Consider the following 19,763-nt stretch of genomic DNA (forward strand, 5'->3'; position numbering starts at 1 on the left):
CTCACGGGAGTTTGTCTAGGCTCACTTGGCCTGTGCTACTTTCTGTTTGTTGCGTGCCTTTATTAACAAAATACGTTTTCCATTCATTTTGTTGAAACAAAGACTGATGAGTCAGAACGCGGTCAAGACAAAAGCGGTCAATGTGATCTGGCCACATGCAGGATCCCGACACTCTTCCGGTGCCTCGAATCTGTCTGCATAGCCCCTTCCCCTCAGAATATGTCTGTACCGTCCCGTCCCTCCTGGCGCTCACGGGAGTTTATCTAGGCCCACTTGGCCTGTGCTACTTTCTGTTTGTTGCGTGCCCTCGCCTCTGGACACAGACCGGCTGGCCTCATGTCTTCACTCAGGGACGCCGTGTTCCCTTCCCTTCCTTTCCCTTCCCCTGTGCTGTGCTATCAAGACCTGGGCTAGACAGAGAAGAATGCGAGCTGTGGAGCAAGCGTGAACCTCCCTCAAACGCACACACACTCAAAGGCAAGCGCAATCTGTCAAAAACAAACTACCCACAAGCAGAGCACGGTGATCTGTCCAAAACAAGCCCGTCTATTACTAATCTTGCAAGGCTCACGGTCACGAGGAACTGGATTCTGTGTTCAAACCGCATCGGAAGGACTAATAGATTCATGGCTGCTGAAGGACGGACTGCCATGACAATGTTTTACCATCTGCTTTGTGTTTGTCTCGCAGCGAAAATGGATGCAATACAAAACGCTCATTTTGCTTAATCCTCTAATTTGTTTTCTGGTTCCGCTCAACATTACGCTGAGTGCGAACTGCCAATCAACAAAAACTTTAAAAAGTAGTCTCACTTAGCCAAACATCATAGCGTGGATGTTAACTTATGTCGTAGTTGTCAGGCAATACGGAGATTTGACTTTTTTTCCCCTTTTGTCAGGCAATCTGTGCCGTTAACTAACATCTTTGTTTTTATTATTATCTTAATATCTTAATCATCTATTCCTTTCCGACAGTGCTGGAGGGCTGAATGTGTATTTCTAATTCACCTTGCGATCATTTGTGTATTTGTGTGAGATCATTTCATAATGACACAAGGTCACTTTGACTTCTTTGGCAGGCTTTTGTGTCTGTGAACAGATTGCCTAACGCGCTGAAGTCATGCAACTTGTGTAATTTCAACTCAAATGAAGGCAGAGTGACTGCAGGGATGATGTTCTCACTGGCACCCCGTTAGTCTGTTAGAACAAGCCTTTTGTAACCAGCGAAAGCGTCTTCAAAATAAAAAACATTCACTCCAAAATAGTGATGTCCTGGCTGCTCGTTTCCATGACAATTGTGTTTACGGCGATGCCTTGCAGCATTTTCTACCTGGCTAAAAATACTTCCCCTCCCGCCCCCAAAAAATAAAGTGTACATTGGCAGGAGCGCTACTGTGTCCAACAGACGTGTGTTAAATTTTAAACCCAAATGCTGACAACGAATATAGAGAAGAAAAAACAAGACTCCACTCTTTAATACATCCGTGAGACTGTGAACGTGTTTCGGTGTGTGCTGCTATTTTGGTTAGCAACAGAGTGTAAATGAGCTCAGCAGTTAACTCCAATTGAAATAATTATTGTTGCAGCTTTTTCCAGATGGGAAAAGTGAGGCGTTTGTTTGTCTTATGTAGACCTGTTGAAATTGGGCTGCAGCTGGACGATCAACAAATTAGCAAAGCACTGACAATCGGCAACCTAATTAAAAAAAAAAAAAAAAAATTGCAGACTCAAAGTTTAGTAGACCCTGTCTTAGAGTGATGGTTCATTATTCCTGATTGGCTAATCATGTTTGAGCTAAATAAATAAAATTGCAGACTCAAAGTTTAGTAGAGCCTGTCTTAAGAGTGACGGTTCATTATTCCTGATTGGCTAATCATGTTTGAGCCCATAAAAGTAATTTGGGAGCGAGACTTCATATGTGGCCCATTGCGGCTGATGTGGCAAAGTCGCTATCCACATTGGTCTGACAGAGGAGCAGATACTGAGCAAAACAGACAAACTAGTACCCCTCCCGTCCCCTTCGGCCCATCCTCAGGAGCCAGAGAGTCTGTCGGTTATCGCTGCTCAATAAGGCAGATTTCGGTCGGCCTAAACAACACATTCCACAGCCGGGGCCCATGAGAGTCACTGAAACAACACACACCCACAAACAACGAGACTGAGGGAGGGTCGTCCCCGAGGTGGTCGCCTTTTAACACTTTCTTTCAGTTTGGACAGACTTGTGCTTTTTTTTTTTTTTGCGTGCCTTAAACAAACAGGCGTCTCATAGTCTTCTGTCAACAGTTTGCCCCCCGACCGCGAACAACAGTTTGTTTTGTCAGTTAGCGATCTGGACAAAAACTATTAACGTCACAGAAATGCCTTTGGGAACACTGTGACAAGTCTGTGTTGAAACTCGAATGCTTTTAAGGTCGTTTCCTGTCGAAAAATGCACTTCTGTCTAATCTTTCAATGGGCAGAAAGAAAAAAAAAAAAGCGGTGCGGGGTGCCGCAGACATTCCCAAGATGACTCAGAATGCTTATGACAAAGTGATGATTAATCATCAGTTATGCAAAAGCAAAACTGGCACGGAGACCTTCATAAATTCCTCCAAGAGGAATAAAAGTCGTCTTTTTGTCAATGTTATGATCTGTAAATCAATCTGACCTGCAAGCAGGTTTCATCCATCGAACCTAAAGAAAAGGTTGCAGTCAAAGAATCATGAGGCAAACGTGATTTTCCGATATTTTGCCAAAGAAATCAAGAGTTATGATGATGAAGGCGTCGGGTTGGGTGGAACATAACTTGTCGCGTTTGCTGCTTAAAAGGGTCGTGAAGGACAAACGCCAAAAACTGGCAAAGAAGCCCGAATAAATTCAGGGAAACGTGAGCAAGCCTCAAAGTCAAACGATCTCGGACCCAATTTAACGATTATCCTTTGCCGCTATTTGGTCATCATTCTCTGCGCGTTCGCTGCCAAGAGCTTTTAGCAGTAATTACCAATTCATTGATGATTCCACACGACATTCATCCAGCCTATGGATTTTCACGCTGGGGCCCGAGTAGCCGAATGAGCTCATCAGACGAAGGCACGCGTGAGGTGTGGAGAGAGACAGCTGTTTGTTTGAACGATGGCACCATCAAATCGTGGCCCGCGTCTCCCGGAGGAGACATTGGCCAAATTGTCTCTTCACTTCACGGCGCCCTCTGGAGGTACAAAAGGACTTAGATGAGGGCGGCGCGTCAACGTGAGGGCGAAGCGCACGTGCGGACGTAAAAACAAAGTATCTGAAGCATATATGTGGGCCCACGAGGATAGCGCTGTTGGCTGCGCGTTATGCGAGAGACCGCACATATGATGAGGGAAAATTGTGAAAAGGGGGAAGATAACTGCCGCCGCTACCTTGCTTATGAACAAAATGTACAGGACGGGATTCCTGTATTACTTTCCTAATAGTTTTTTTTTTTGTGGACATTTTTCACTGAATGACAATTAGGTTTTTATTGAATTGATTTCAAAGGAGGGAAAAGGTGCAATGTTTGATTGTCGGTATACGTGTAGCCCATTTTAGAGCGACGTGGCTGAGAGACACAGCAGGCTTCTCGACATGCTTGAAGGACACAGCGGTGCTGTCCACGCGGCTCACCGAGGGCTACGTCACCTTGAGCGTAGGTGGCGATGGCAAGCACCGCGTGCCATCCCTCTTCCAAACGCCAGCAAGACAAATGCCCCGCGGCGGGTATAAAACACGGAACGAATGATGAAACACGCAATTAAGAGCTTCGGCGGCGGTGTGGAGCCGAGCGCGGGGGGAAAAGACTGGATACATATTTCCTCGCTGATTAATGGCAGAGCTCTGGGAGGGGCCGGGGTTCGCAAACCCAGCAGGAGTGGTGGGAGTGTTGGGTAACGAGGCATTGTGGCAGATTTATATCCGCACACCCCCCCCACCCGATCGTATGTGCCCGTGACAAAGTGCCCCCCGGCCCCATCCCATCTCCTTGAAATTTCATTATATGTTCGCGTGGAGCGGGCCAGTAGGGACGGATGGGCGTTATGGCTAATGAGACTGGGGTTTGGCCTTTTGTCACATGTCCCAATGGCTCTTTCCATCTCTCTCCCAGTTCTCCTCTACCGTAATGCCTTTCCCACCTGTTCGCGCAACTTTATGGTGCCAAGTCACCGCCGCGGTCCCAACGCATGAATCGTGATTATGGGCTGCTCCGGGCGCCTGCGTTACCTTCAGCCTGTCTGTAGGCAGGGCCTGGGCTCCTTTCATGATCACCTCTTGGACCCTCTCCACGGACAGATCGCTTCCGGCCTGCTCTAGACGCTGGCTGAAGAAGGCGATCACCTAGAAAGGTTGCAAAGGAGATTATAAAAAAGGAACTCAAGTGTGTTTAATCAACTAGGAAAGGAACCTTTCATGAACTGAAGAGACTACATTGTCAAAATGATCTCTGTCAAACGGGTTACGGTTACAGGTGGTCCTGGGTTTTGTTCTGGTGATGGCGATATAACACGCATTTGAACGAAAGTCGGAGCGTGTTTTCGTCGACTACTAACCAACGCAGTAGTTAAGTCTGAGCTCCAAGAAATATTTGTATGAAAAACACTTCCGGGTCAAAAAAATGAAACCAGTCTCATGACAAGGATTAAGTACCCGCCAGTAACTTCACAGAAATTAATCCCTGCGATGCATTTCGCCTTCGGAGGTCGTGTCAGAGTCCAAGCAAAACAACACAGATTTCAGGATGCAAACGGCCAATGAGATGCGCTCGCACTCGTGTGGTGTGAGCTGACGTGGAACGTGTGACGTGCGTTTGCATAGGCAAAAGCGAAAAGCCTGCCGGATAATGAACACGGCCGGTGCCTTTCACAGGCACAAAAAAGCTCTTTGCTTTTCTTTGAGACACACAGGCACTCGCTTCACGCTTATCTCACTGAAGCTTAATATCAATTATTGCCAGCCCCTCAACTTGGTCTAATCCCAGCATCGCCGCGTCAAGCCCGCGACGGGAGCGCCCCTATATGATGACACCCAGTGCAATATGGAGCTTTAATGAGACTTATAGCGCCACACAACAAAGCAGCCTTTTCCCTATAGTGTATGTGTTGGGTGTGAGCTGAAGGAGCTTTAACAGCAAGACGGCGATCATCATTGAGGCAGATGCACAAAGGCTGGATAAACATCGGTGCAATTGCTTGTTAGTGTGGAAGAAAATAGTCATAGTGCAATGATGTCGAGCGAGTTACTTTTTGAATACTGAATGTGGCACCTCCAATTTTCCCCCCTGGAAAATCGGCAGCGGGGTCAAAACGTCACCATGACAGATTTATTAATTGCACGGGCAATATTTGAAATACCATTAAACTATTACTGTCAAAAGTATAGACAGAACATAAACAGCATTTAGTAAAATGAAAAACGTCTTGAATAAAGTCCAACTATTCACCCTTTGAAGATGTCTGACAGACATACAGTGTCTCGGATAAGGACGTGGCCACTGTCATCGAGTGGCGTCTTATGCGGATTGCTCGGATAAAGTCGCAGATGTTTTATATATACAAGTGCTCAGCAGCCAAACCCTTTTTTTTTCCCCCACCAAAAATCAATCACCTCCAAGTTTTAACTTTAAAATGTACCACTTTTGGGGTGTCCCAAATGGCAATTTTTACTCGATATTGACAAATAAATTGCATTGTGATACTATAACACTGTGTCCCCCAAAAATTGACAGCTACCTAATAGCCAATTATTGCTGAAACGATCCAACATTTCGTAAACTGTCTGTGACCAAAGAGCACAGCTCAGCTTCTGACAAGCTGACGTCACCTGATATTTAAATTCGGGGAAGGGCACTACACCGGTGCAAAAGCCCCATCAGAAATCGGTGTACCCCAGTAAAGCCCCTCGAGCATTTTATTGGATATTTTAAAACATATTTATACATTATTTTTCTCAGCCACCCAAATGTCTCGGTCAAGTCCCGCCACAAGGGGAAAAAAAAAAAAAATCATTGGATCGATCAAGACTTTTTATTTCCTTAGTGAGGAGCTCTAAATTGAAAAACAGAAAAATGTATTAATGTCTCGGTCAAGTCACGCCGCGAGGGGGGAAAAAAAGAAAATCCTTGGATCGATCAAGACTTTTCATTTCCTTGGTGAGGAGCTCTAAATTGAAAAACAGAAAAATGTATCGGCCTGTCTCACGCACGTATAATCGGAAACGGCAGCATAAAACCCTGATCGGAACACCCTTATTGTTTGCGCATCATGAGCTCAAGTATCAATGATTGCGGTATTTCTGATTCCAGACTCACCAACTATTCCCTCCGTGATGTGTTGCCTGGTGGATTTCAGCCCAAACATGGGATCAAGCAACGCTGTGCTTGATGTTTGCAACGCTGCGTTACGTTCTACCCCGGAGATATGTATAATATTTGCTAATTAAAAATCTCTGTTTTACTGAATCCTTTTCATGCTCCCCCACCAATCGCCCCGAAATATATATTCGTCCAACCGACAGCGCAAAACACATCCACATGCAGCGTTTCTTCTCTTCAAACCGAAACCCACAAGAGCATTCTGTGCGTCTACAGCAAAATACTAATCTCCTCATCAGTTCTGAAGGCCTCCCATATGGGGTTAATTTAGAGGAGCAGTTCCTTCAATCCAGCATCTCATATGCACGCGGGTTTGCAGCCAGAGAGGGGGAAGACTTTGGAGAATCGCCTCGGGGAAGCGGACTTAACCGAGGGATTCCAGCAAGCATGCTTCCTCATACTTATGGATAACAGCGGTGCCTATGGCGATGTTATATGCCGCAACCCCCCCACCCCCACCCCCCTGAACAAACACAAACACGCGCACGGACTCACATAAACACGACTGCTTGGCTTCCTTTGGCTTTTTTCTACCCAACTAATAAAGTCGTGAGTGACAGCTGACTGCCGCCTACATAAGTGCTAATCAAAAATAGTTGACACTGATCTTATGCACACAAGGGCAGGATTGATTAATTGATCAATGCTACAAAAAAAAAAAAAAAAAAAAAAAAACAAATGAACCAGACCTGGACAAAAAACGATGGTAGCCCTAGAAAAGATGGCGAATAATAACAGGAGGATGAAGTGGTATTCGGTGCTAGCTTTTCCTGTGTGGAAGGGCTTTTTTGAATGTATTTTTTTAATTATGATGAACCATCTCAGGGGGCGGCCATTTTGCCATCACAGTTGCTAAGCGCTCAGGTAACGACCAATGACGGCTCCCTTGTTTTTGAGGCTGAGCCATGATTGGTTGTTACTTGAGCCCAAAGCAACTGTGATGTCATTTTCCGTTGACAGAAATACCCAGAGAAGCTACTGTTCTCGCTCTGATGTGTCTGTCATGTCTCAGTCAAACGTGTTTGTCATTTTAGTTAACCCCCCCCCCAAGTGTCAGTCAATGAACTAACTTGGCGTCATGTCAGTGTATGACAGCATGAGTCGTTGGCAAGAAATGATCGTGGATAAAATGAGGCGACCTTGAGGTGGTTGCGGGTTTCATGCGGGATACTTACCGTGTCCAGGTTTTGCATGATGTCCTGGAAGGACGGGTGCGTCCTGAACTGCTCAAAGAGCTCCCGCTTGTAGAGTAGCGCGTACACCAGGTTAGGATTGTGGTGCAATGAGTTGCAGAGGCAAGAGTTGATAATCTCCAACATCATGCGGATCACTTCCTCAATCACATTCAAGTCCTGAGCCTGAGGGGGGAAGACGGAGTAAGAGGAGGAGGAGGACATAAAAGGTTAATTGGCTTCCCACAACACTGATTCCACATATAATGGTGTTTGTAAATTATTTCTTCCAGAGAGATTAATGGCTGTACTTTGGAGGTCGAAGGGGAAACGAAGACATAAGGCAAAATGGAACATCGAAAAATGATTTCATTTGCCAAGCCAACTGTCGCTTTAACAAATACGAATATACCGCAAAATAGTTGAATATTCCAAAAACGCCTCTGTACAAATAAAGGTCTCAACACCTGCTGCAGTCGATTTTTTGGGTTCGTACTATTAATTCTTTCTTGGTTAACATGATATTTTATGTGTAAAGCCCAGCCTAAGTCAGCCTGAGGCAGACATCGTTCCGCAACAACATTCCATTTAATTGGAAGAGAAAAAGGGTTTTGCAGGCTGTGCTGTACAAAAAGTGCCATCACATTATTCTTTCAGCCTTGGACTTTGATCATCAAAATAGTACATACATATGAAATCAATCCTTCTGCTTTTCATAAGGGAACATGTTTGTTCTTCTGTTCATCCACTCGGGTTCATCACGCGTCAACGCCCCGGAAGACTGCCGCCGCCAAGAGGAGATAACAATGGTCGGCCGCGTGCGCAGCGATTCAACGGTGCGATGAGAGCATTGTAGATTAAGATGCCACCATGAAGTGATTGTTTCCCACGCTCCGTATTCATGAAAATAAACTGCATTATGTGCAGTATTTGACCTCTTCCCAAATTCTTACCTTTTTGCCTACTTTCCCCACTTTAATGTTGAAGCTCATCAAACAACTGCATATATTGGACAAAGATGCTGGAAGTAAACCATCGTTTTTAAATGGTGACTTACCAGGCCCTGTGTGAAAAAGTACCTGCCCCCTCACTAACTGGTTGGGCCACTCTCAGAATCAGAATCAGAATCAGTAGCAACAACTCACACGTGTTCTATAACTGGCATTGAATCTTTCACATCCCTGGGATTTTATATTGGCTTTTTTTTTTTTTTTTGCCTATCACGCATGTTTTTGGAATGTGGGAGGAATGTCTGACCCAAGATTTGAAGCCCTTCAGACATTTCAAGCAAACGCTTCTCTTCAATGTAAACCTTTTTCTCTGTGCTACATGATCGATCGGCAGTCGATACAAGCAATTTTGTTCAATGCCACCAGATGTCCGTGACAAACATCTTTGTGATTCGTGTGATGACGATGACCTGTTTGGAACAAGAATTTGCTGCTACCACCTGAGACCGGTCTCAAAGCAGGAGCGCGGCAAGACGGCAAACTGATTGGGAGTCGAGATTGGACCTCAAATCTGGGCGAATCATCTTAAACAGAACTGCATGTCGGGGCCCTTATCGGAGAAATAATGTTGCGGGAAGAAGACAAAAGCAGACTGGGAAGATGTTGAATATCTATAGAGTGCAATGCATGATGCATTGATTTCCAGCAGGCTGGAGGACGAGGAGGTGCAGGGCAGGCGCAGCAGCGTTAACTGGGAGACGCGAGGAGGTGAGCGGAACACAAGGGCAGTCAGAGATAATGAGGATTGATCGTGCGTCTGGAAGCAAAGAAGGAAGCGCTTGGGGCTTGACTACACCGCCTGGCTTAGGTCCGCTACGGCGGCCCATAATTAGAAACAACCGATGCGGAGCTGAAACGGGAGACCGTCGAGTAGGATGAGGAGGTAGAGAGAACTAAAAAACGGAGAAGTAGATGAAGGGTAGGACTGAGGTGGCAAGTGTGTTTTGTTCTCTTGCTGCGGCTTAATGAGATTGGCCTGGCAGGGAAAAAAAAAACGCCACGCTAGGGAATTCAGGTCAGAGGAAAATAGGCTAGCTAGACGTCTGCCTGGCCCCATGTGTGTATGTGTACGTGGGTGCGTGTGTGTCAAGTGGATGAGATTAAGAGGTCTACTTGAAACCCAGACAGGATTTAAATATCTTAACTCCTCATTTCTTCTTGCGCCTCGCTTTTGTGCTTGTTTTCCCTCAAATTTGAATCCCCCAGACAGCTTAAAAAAAAAAGAGGAAAAAAAACACCTCACACATGGCTGCTGTGTGTGTGTTTATGTGCCATTTTGTTTCCTCGCCTTCTGTTTCCAGCCTCCCCACGATGTTGAATCACAAACCACTCCTGCTATTTAATGCCTCCCCACACCCCGGAAAACAGGCCTGGGATGTGAGCTGTATCATTATTCTGCCCAATTTTACAGTCGTTTGCACAAAAATGACAGGAAGCTTGCTCCCCGTCTCCCCGCTGAGCACATGTGTGTGTGTCTGTCTGCAGGTGTGTATGACCTCTGCAATACGTCTTACAAGGCCGATCACGAGTCGTGCAACGCGACTAAACGCCCTTACTCGTGTTGATTTTACTTCTTTTTTTGCAAGCATTAGAGTGTGGAACATGGGAGCGCTAAGAGGCAGCAGGCGTGTAACTCCCTGCTAAAGTAGGTGCCCGCATCATTAAACCAGTAGCTTAGCGATTTCCCTGGCTGCTCACCGCAGGCTGTTGCAAGGCAGACAAAGCAGACGGTCCTATCGGGAAGCAGCACTGACAAAGACAAGGGCAGGGTGACAATCTCAACTTAACTCACTTAAAAAGCAGATTTTTATCCGCATGTGCAGATTGGCATATTTTTCCAGGGCATTTTGAATGAATTTTACAAATTAAATGTCAGACTTTACAGTCATTGTTGAGGCTGGCCCTCCTTCGGAATCGATGTGTATATGTATAGAAAAAAAAGCAAAACACCTGCCCATGAACAATAATGTTCTGTGTAGTTTTCGAGGACTATCTTGCCTTGAACATTTTTATCAAATTTACAATTTTACGCCTGAGAAGCACTAGTGAAGCTGGTCCTTCTTTTGCAAAATAATCAAATGGAAAAAAAGACAAATGGAAAACAAAAACACCAGACCATAAAGTGTGACCTTGGGTGTACAGGTCTATCTTCCCTGGAACGTGAAGTAATTTCCATATGATGTCACATTGTTGAAGGCTTTCAGAGTTAGTGTTGTAAGAATGCATAAACACACAGAAAAAGGCAAAGCCCTTGACAAAAGTCAATGTTATGCTTGAGCTCGTGTGATGTCACGGATGATGGTAACTCTTAAGCTGTGTGACTATGACCTCATTGAACAGGAAGTCAAATAGACACAGGAAATCCATGCAAATGACCGCAAAAAAAACGTCAACAAAATGGAAAACATTCTTGGTCCATGTTGAGATCTAGTAAGCAAAACGTAAACATGGACAGAGGGAGGGCAAATTCGATGCATCCCTGCTCGAAAAACAGATTGGAATGAGAGGGAAAAATAAGGGTCAGAGTGATCGCTCTTCTTGTCACATGATCATGGGGGAGACGCATATTGTGTGTGAATGGCAGGAGGGAAAACAATTTAAAAAATGATGGATGCTGGAAATGGAGCAGAAAAAAAACACACGGCAAGTGGACACACATGAGCGTAGGTCAGAGTGACTTAGCAGCCCTATCAGCAGTCTGCCTGTCGTGTCTTTGGGGACTTTTTAAAATAGGTCATTGGCTGACCTGCATTTATGCCGCTGCGGCCGCATCGTAATGGCGCCATTTTTGCCAGGCGACATTCTCACACAGAAGGTCTCTGCCCGGGGTTTGTTTTGGAAAAACATGGATGGAAACATTCATGACTTTCCCATCGTGAAAAATGGAATGTGAATTCATCAAATAAAAACTGCCGCCATCACTACACAGGCAACGTTTTTAGCTAACATTTTAACTTGTTCAACAAGGGTGAAGGAAAGCGAACCACTGTGTAATAAAACAAAAATACAGTAAAATTACTCAGACTTTGAAGACAAGTGACGGTCAATACAGGCGGATTGCAATATCGGCCCGCTGTACGAAGGAAAGCCTTACTGTATGTAGTTAGCCCTAATGATGACTTGCTGGAAGGAAGTCATTAGGGCGCAGTAGCACCCACTGCTCCTCCCGCTGAGAGGACACTTGAGAGTCAGGGATGACAGGGTGGCTTATACGGAGGTAGCCTGTTTGAACTGCTTGGGTTTGCTAACTAGGTGAATATGGGAAAAAAAAAATCTCCCTTAAAGATGAGAAAGCTAGCTGGCTAGCTAGGTAGGTAATTAGATAGCTAGACAGATGGGTGGACAGACACGCACATGCTCACAGTACATACACATGCACACACAGTTCTCTCCTCAGCAGGTTAAGTGGAGCAAAGTACAAAAAAAAAAACCCCAGAGAGGCTGACGTAAGACAGAAAGTGTTCATTTCAATTTGTGACGCTGGGTACATATCGCACTAGGTTGCCGCATTATCGCACAATGAAAGTTTGATTGATTTAATCCCCTGAGGAAGATGAGCGAGCCTGCTCATTTTGTACGAGAAAATGAAGGGATGGCATATGTAGGGGACGACGCGCTAACTGTGGAATCCTGCGGAAGGTTTCCTTGGAGAAATCATTCCTCTCGGTTTCACGTTGCCTGAAGTAATAAAGCTGAATGAAACGGGAGGAGATGATGTCTTCTTTCAAGGTTGAAATGGTAAATTACAATTCGGAGCATTGGAAGCACATTTTGGGGTAAAATACCCCTGGAGAGACACCAATAAACTTGGGAATCAGAACTCCAGTCGTGCATGGCAAGATGCAGCACCTCATTGTAGCATTGTAGCGTTGGCTAACATGGAATCAGACTAAACTCGTCCGTTCCTACGGTAGCAACATAATCCGAATTTGTACACAAGTCGGAATGTGCTGTAGTCACTAACCTACGCATACCCAGTGGTCATAATTACAAATGTCAAAATATTTGGATGAAATAAATCCCTTTTAGGCCCAATATAAAAACGAACCAAATGAAAAACAAGTTTGTCAGGCAATAACTGAACGTGTGCTTCGTGACCACGTGTTCTTCCGCTGCTGTAGTTCATTGCTGGCCATTCATAACTTGAAATAATGAATGTCGGGAGCTTTGTAAACTGAGGACCACCCCGTATGAACAAATCACAACGTGAACCGTTCTGGACAGTAGTGCGCTCAACCGTCGTACAGTACACGACGCGTCAGGTATGACGGGTGGAGTATCAAGCGAGGCCTTGCTTTAGTAATGGTGGTGGTGAAAAGTTGGAGGAAAATTGGCTGAGGATTTTGCTGACAGTTAATGGAACAAGGATATACCAACTGTGCTCCGAGTAATTTTTTTTTTTTTTTGTGGCAATTACAAATGACTCGGAGCTATCGCAGCACGGGTAACAAAGACACGAGAGTCAATCAAGTGCCAAATTGCTGGAAGACGTGACAAGGAATGGGAGTCGTTTGTTTATTACCTGATGTGTCCTTGGGCTGGACTGTTACCCTCGACGTGACGAGTGGCGCTACAAAGCCAATGAATGTCTCGAGTCTAGGCTATTAAAAAGAGATCACAGTTTGTGACTCAACTGCCGCGCATAAACACTGACAGGGTGGTCCTGCAAGCTGCTAGCTCGCTGCGTGCTCCTTCATAAGAGTGTCTATGTGTGTCTTTTCCCAGAAAGGCAGTAATAACAACAGTAAACAGACCAACAGGCAGAAGCACCATTAGCCCAACCACTGGCTGGGAGGGTAAACAGTGACACACAACACAGCACACACAATCACATCTTTTACCGTTTGCGGCACGTCACCGTGTATAATTCAACCGCAGCCGCGTTCCCCTGAGAGCGGGGGTGGGGAGACACAGCCAGACCGGAGAGCCTTTGGCTGTCCCCGGGGGCTTCAAGGGGCCCATCGCCCGTCACTCTTGCCCTGCCTGACGCTAACCAGACACAGCAGCGTAAACAACACGTTCGGGGTTGAGGATATGGAGGATCGAGGGGGTTGTGGCGTGGCAAAGGAGACAACATCAAGAGGAATAAAAAAACGCGGGGGGAAAAGACTGACGACAGAGGAAAAGGACAGATGTTTGCACTCCACTATTTTTTTTTTGTCTCATAACCTCCCCCCTTAAAATCGCTCCCTTGTAAAGAAAGCTATTACATGTCCAGGCAATCCCACATTAAACAAACATTAGTTCTCTCTGCAGGGCCAGACTCCGCCAAATGACATTGTTTCCAGATGCCCTGTCTCCATCAGCCCCTCACCACAACCCTCCTTCCTTCTCCCCCCACCTCCCCGCTGCTGCAATACCCACTCCTCCAGTTTATTTCTCCTCTCTATATGGATGCTTTCCCACTACATAGTGCAGTACGCAGTAGATGGCAAGAAATGACTCAAACATAACACACCTGTTCATATTCGCATCCCCTACATGCAGAGGTGCTGTGCTTAAAAGCATCAGTCGGAAAGAACAAAACGACGACGGAGAAACTGGGAAAAGGAGACGTTCTATTTGAAAGGACGGTGAGAAAACAAACTGACGTGTTGCGGCAGAGTGGAGACTGTTGCAAGCGACACGGCAGCGTATATTTCTTTTTTTTTTTTTTTTCCAATCATCAGCTGAGGAAAATACAATCTGGTGGCAAAGCAAAAATATAGAGAGTGTAGAATTTTCCGGCTTCAAATAAACTATCAAATGGTAAGTTTAAAACTCGACATTCACTGTACACCTCCGCGTGGAAAGGAAGTGACAGTGTTGTGCCGACATGGCGCAGATCGACCTGTGAGCGAACACAGACACTTTGGCTGACATTTTACATTTGCGGTATTCTTCTATTTGACCGCATTTGATTTCTTCCTTCCATAGTAAACAACACATTTACACCGTTATTTGCAAGCCAATGTCTTCATTTAATTCCTAATGACTCAATGCAACCGCACAGCTGGGGGCTGTGTGCTCTACTCTGCTACAAACAGCATTTATGAATTGCCTCATCAAATCTAACCAGCCCGGAACAAGATTGATGACCACAAAATAATTCACACTTGTTTGATTTGACAGGTGGCCTGAAATGTGGCACATGCTAAGCTGTCGCTCTTTGAATTTGTGTTACAATTCATGGTGCCGTTCAGCGACATTCCCTTCACGCTAGCTTTCTGGCAGACAGCCTTTGTCGTGTCTGTCGGCCATCCAGGCAAAATAATTTCAGCGTGCGACGGGATGAGTCGCAGGAGTGCAACACTTTTTAGATATTTCTTGTCTCTATTTCTCCACATGCACAAAAATGTGCTGCCAACTTTAGACGTAGAGTGGAAGAGCGCTGTCTCTTTCTCTCTTTTTTTTCCCCCTCTTTAAACCGGTACTCAAAAAACGTGGTTTAATATCATGTCTGACAGCAAACTACCACAGTACATATTTTTTTCGTACCATCATTCACAAAAAAAGTTTCCACAATACAACTTTGCCACAAGTGCATGCCAGTGTGTAAGGCCCCATTTCCCTCTGGCACAACACACCTGGACTCAACTTCTTTACCGCCAAAGACCAGATAAAGGCTAAGTGCATGTATGTGTGCGTGCGTGCCTGTGTGTGCAAACAATACATCACATTCCCTTTTCATCTGCAAACATTAAGAGTAAAATGTGACTTTTAGAGCTCTGGCAGACATGGGAACCAATGTCACATTGAGTTAGTATAGTCTAAAGTCAAGCACAACAGTGCTATCACAGACGCTGACCAGTTCTCTGACCCAGACTGGATGTCACACGCTATTCAAGGAAGAGAAGGGGAAAAAAACCCTTGCGGTAAGATTCCCATGAAAGACCATAGAGGAAAGATCATCCGGGCGCCCTTGAGCAACAGACCGACTGGATAATAAGCTGTGGTGCGCCGATGTTAACACTCTGACCTTCCGCAGTGTGCCGCTTCTTATTTGTTGTCGTCGCCGCTATTAGTGTCGGCATGGGAGCACGCCGCTCGATCTGACATGGCAGAGTAAAAGGTCTACTTGTGTATACATATATACTTCGATCCATACACATACATAAATGTTTATCTATATACACACATCTAGATATATACACAGAGAGAGAGAGAGAGAGAGAGAGAGAGAGAGAGAGAAAACAGAGCCCCTGAAGTAAAGGAAGCAAGCCTGAAAACATATCAGGATAATTGCATTTTTTATATAATCTTTACGTGCGCATTGATGTGTTTGCAAAAGGGGTCTCATCAGACAGCCGCTGCATGCTTGAAGGAGCACTCACATGCACTCATGTTTCCCCCCAACGCCTGAGGGCATCCTCATACATGTCGCGCCCCCTCATACAAACACACTTAGGAGAGGAACTACAAAAATCTAATGTGACAGCCAGACTCAGACTTCGACTGGCAAACCTGAAGGCAGAGGTGTATGATGATTGTTACATTTATACAAAGCACGCCCACTGGTCAGGTGCTGTTAAGATGCACAGTAAATATTGTCTGAAGCCACGCCCTCTGAAAGAGCAGTTAGGGCTCATTTATACAACAGCGTTTCAAAGCGAGTAGTGGGGGGTTTGGTGGGGGGGGTCTCTAACATTCTCAAAATCGGTACATGTAGATCCTGCTTGAGCAAACTCGCCAAAGCATGTGCGCCCGTGTGTTGTTTGCGTGCGTAATACTCACATAGTCAGGCAGGACTGTGCTGTCGCTCTGTCTGCCTCTCAGACCATTTATACAACAGAGTTTTTAAGCGAGTAATGGGGGACGGGGGTCTCTAACATCTAAAATCGGTACATGTAGATCCTGCTTGAGCAAACACGCCAAAGCATGTGCGCCCATGTGTTGTTTGCGTGCGTAATACTCACATAGTCGGGCAGGACTGTGCTGTCGCTCTGTCTGCCTCTCAGACTCTGCGTTGCCTGTTCCAGCACCTTGTTGTGCTTCTTGGAAAGCAGAGCAAATAGACTGCAGGAGACACACAAACAAGCGCACACAGAGGAAGCAGGAGGCGTGAGTGCAGTGCTGACAAATACCTTTCACGAGACATGTCTTAAATCATCTTTTTTTGGGAGAGATTTACAGAACTGACAAGGTCAGAATACCTTTCACGAGACATGTCTTGAATCATCTTTTTTTTTGGGAGAGATTTACAGAACTGACAAGGTCATTTAAATGTGTGTAAATGTATGTATGTAAAATGTCAACAAGAAAGTCATTGCATCATGTCCTCTCGAACTGAGCCCTACCAGATCAAATCAAATCATAATCCCACTGAGTCATTCCGAAGCGAATCAATCCGCTTTTTAAATCAAACCGTCCTTGAAACAGTTTGCACCCCACCAATCGAAAACTACATCAAATCGTCTTTTGTGGAGAGATACACACCCTTACTCATAAGTCCAGGTAGCACTGTAAAATAAAAACTAAATGAAAGATCTACTCAGGGATCAATTGATTGCTCAATGGCCTTTAACAGCTACACCTGTTCATCTGTCAGCACAAGGACCACAAAAAAAAAAAAAAAAAAGAAAAAGACTCACGGGACCTCTTGAATTAAATAAAACGGAGATATTTGAGCAGCTTTGTCCGAGCGTCTGTTAAACCAGTCGGGCTTGTTATACTTTTAGGATGTTCAAGCTCCAGCTGGGACCCTGGCACACAATAACACACTTGTGCGAGCGCGGCTGTCATGGAAACAAGCGAAACGGGTGAACTTCTTCCACGTGGCCGCTCCGTGGTGCCGATCAGTCATGAGGGCAAAAGTGACAACAGACCGCCTCACTGTCCAATGTGTCCGCATCTCAACAGGCTTCCTGTTGTGTTTGGTGCAGTTCGATATCAAGGTACAGAAAATACCGCCGCCTACTGAGGTTATTGTAGTAAAATTGAAAATCCGTTTTCGTGATTGAAATCAAATAAAAACCAGAATGCTGAAATAAATATAAATTAAAAACAACTACCTAAGACTACAGTTCACTGTAATAAAACGAAACCAAAACTAACTAATTATAGCGAAAATGTCCTTCAAACAAGAACTTTTGGGGTTCTTTTGCCTCTCTGATATGATTGTAGCGCCAAAGTAAAAATTGCCAGGTAAATATGAGTAAATACGAGCTCCAGTGACAAACTTGAAGCATTCTGTTTGCGTGAGGTTGATTTCTATCGTGTTACACATCCAAACTAGGATTGCTTGGCCTCAGTGGAGATGCACGCTCGACCCAGTTGCTCTTAAATTTTCCTTCAACACAAATACAGATGGAATTTAAAATGCCGTCCACCGAGGCAGGTTCGGAAAACACGTTTTCACCAGCCTGTTGGGAGAGATCGATTTCCGCCATGAATCCCAACAAGGCAATTTTTATGGTGGATGGAAATGTGCTGTTGGGCGCATTGATGACTCACAACTTAAGTGCGAAGCCAAGAGAGCACCAAGTGAATGACTCTACCGAGAGACAGAAAGGGAGAGACTGTGGGAAGTGATTTCATGCGGCGAGGGACTCCGTAATGAGAGAACGTGTTATCTGTGGCCCAAGAAGATGAACAGTAAATAAAAGGAAATGATGGCGCTGGGTGTGCTGGCGGCAGGAAATTGAAGCGCTGGCGTGTAAACAAACAATGGCCGTCATGGTGCTTGTCTAGGACTCCATTTAAAGGCGGCCGGGGTCAACGGTCTGACTGTCTGTCTGGACGTTTGGAAATTCCAGCCAGGAAATCCCCTTTTTTCTAGCCAGGCAGTCAATTTGGTTCATGGTGGTTATCACTGTGGCAGCTCACTGGACGCCGTGGTGGTGGGACTGACAACGTTCGCGGACGGTTTCTTCCTCCCCAAAAGAGCAGTCCCAGATATGCAGCTGGACAGATAAGAGGATGCTGGTGCGTGCATGATGACACGTGCGTGTGTATGTGTCAGCGAGGGGAGGAAACGCTCTTTCCTGCGCGGTCGGAAGTTGACAATCTGAAGTGAATGGCTTGAAATGTGTGTGCACAAGTGCGTGTGTGTGTGTGTGTGTATGTGTCCCCTCACAAATCTTCCCGGGATGTTGCATAATGTTATCCTCTGAAAGCAACTGCAGCGCAAACTCAATATTTTATATTTTGTACTTGCTCTGCACACACGCGCACACGCAGACTGCAAATTCACAGTGGCATCGGATGTTTTTGTGCTGATTCGACATAAATTATTAAAATGACATGGCAGGGTTGGGTATTTGTGTTTCATAGTATTTGTATTTGTTTTTTATTCATTTGTTGTGCTTTCTATATGAAAGGTGTTTCATAACTGGAGAAAACAAGACAATATTACTACCTGATGATACGCTGTGCAGCGTACTGGTGGAGACATCGGAACTGGGCGGACATGTTGGCAAGCGCAGCCAGACAATTGGTGTGGAGGTATTTATCCTAGAGGAAGGAGGTACCATGATGCTATCAAACTTTATCATCAGCACTTGGGACACTTCTTTGGTGACAGAACTCCGGCTTTACCCTTGTGCGTGTCATGTTGAACTGGATGGTGCGTATCACCACCAGGATGAGCAAACTGCCGAGGGAGATCTCGGTCAATGACCTCTCAGAGTACCACGTGACGTTCTTCAAGACCTGCGATGACGGGATTGCGTAGAAAAGACATGCGGTGAACTAGCACGTGCTTCGTGGGCTCATGCAACGACGCGGCCGACTCACCACTTCGTGGACAGAACGGTTGAAGGCGTCATCTTCCGTGAGGATGAGGAGGATGATGAGGGCCATGTAGACATGGTGCGAGTTCCTTTCCTCCACGTGGTAAAGGATCTCCAGGATGGGCAACACCTAAGGAAACGTTATGCTCGGTTACCGGGAAGCTACCCAATCTCCCTCCACATCTGTTCATTTTACGAAGTTTTAAACTCCAGCTTCTCATCATGGGTAACTGTTCATGCCTTGCCAGACGTCTAACCCCATCTGCAGTTGAGTAACTAAAGGCAGCCAGCGACTATTTGTTGAAAGATTTGGCCATCTCGGTACCCACCAGATTGTCCATGTCTGTTCTGGACAGCATGTAGGTCCTCATGTTGGCGTTCTGGTGGAGCAATGTGTAGAGCAGCAACGTGGCCTGGTCAGAGCACTGCTGCTCGCACAGCGCAGTGTACAAGCTGTTGAAATTGATCTGGAACGCGTGTGCCTGCTCCACGGCAATGGACGTGTC

At 45.6% G+C, this 19,763-nt stretch overlaps 1 protein-coding gene across 1 annotated transcript in view; it reads right to left on the reverse strand.

The window, feature by feature from the left end:
- dym (dymeclin) overlaps positions 1-19,763 on the reverse strand; it is a 35,129-nt gene that overhangs the window by 4,880 nt on the left and 10,486 nt on the right. Inside the window, exons 10-16 of the mRNA XM_019882924.1 lie at positions 19,587-19,762; positions 19,262-19,387; positions 19,064-19,177; positions 18,885-18,979; positions 16,444-16,543; positions 7,542-7,724; positions 4,221-4,334 (exon numbers count right to left, since the gene is read on the reverse strand). Coding sequence (XP_019738483.1) covers positions 4,221-4,334; positions 7,542-7,724; positions 16,444-16,543; positions 18,885-18,979; positions 19,064-19,177; positions 19,262-19,387; positions 19,587-19,762 — 908 coding nt within the window. The remainder of the gene's footprint in view (positions 1-4,220; positions 4,335-7,541; positions 7,725-16,443; positions 16,544-18,884; positions 18,980-19,063; positions 19,178-19,261; positions 19,388-19,586; position 19,763) is intronic.

The sequence above is a fragment of the Hippocampus comes genome, unplaced genomic scaffold, assembly GCF_001891065.2.
Source record: "Hippocampus comes isolate QL1 unplaced genomic scaffold, H_comes_QL1_v1.1 scaffold30, whole genome shotgun sequence".
NCBI classification, from domain to species: Eukaryota; Metazoa; Chordata; class Actinopteri; order Syngnathiformes; family Syngnathidae; genus Hippocampus; species Hippocampus comes.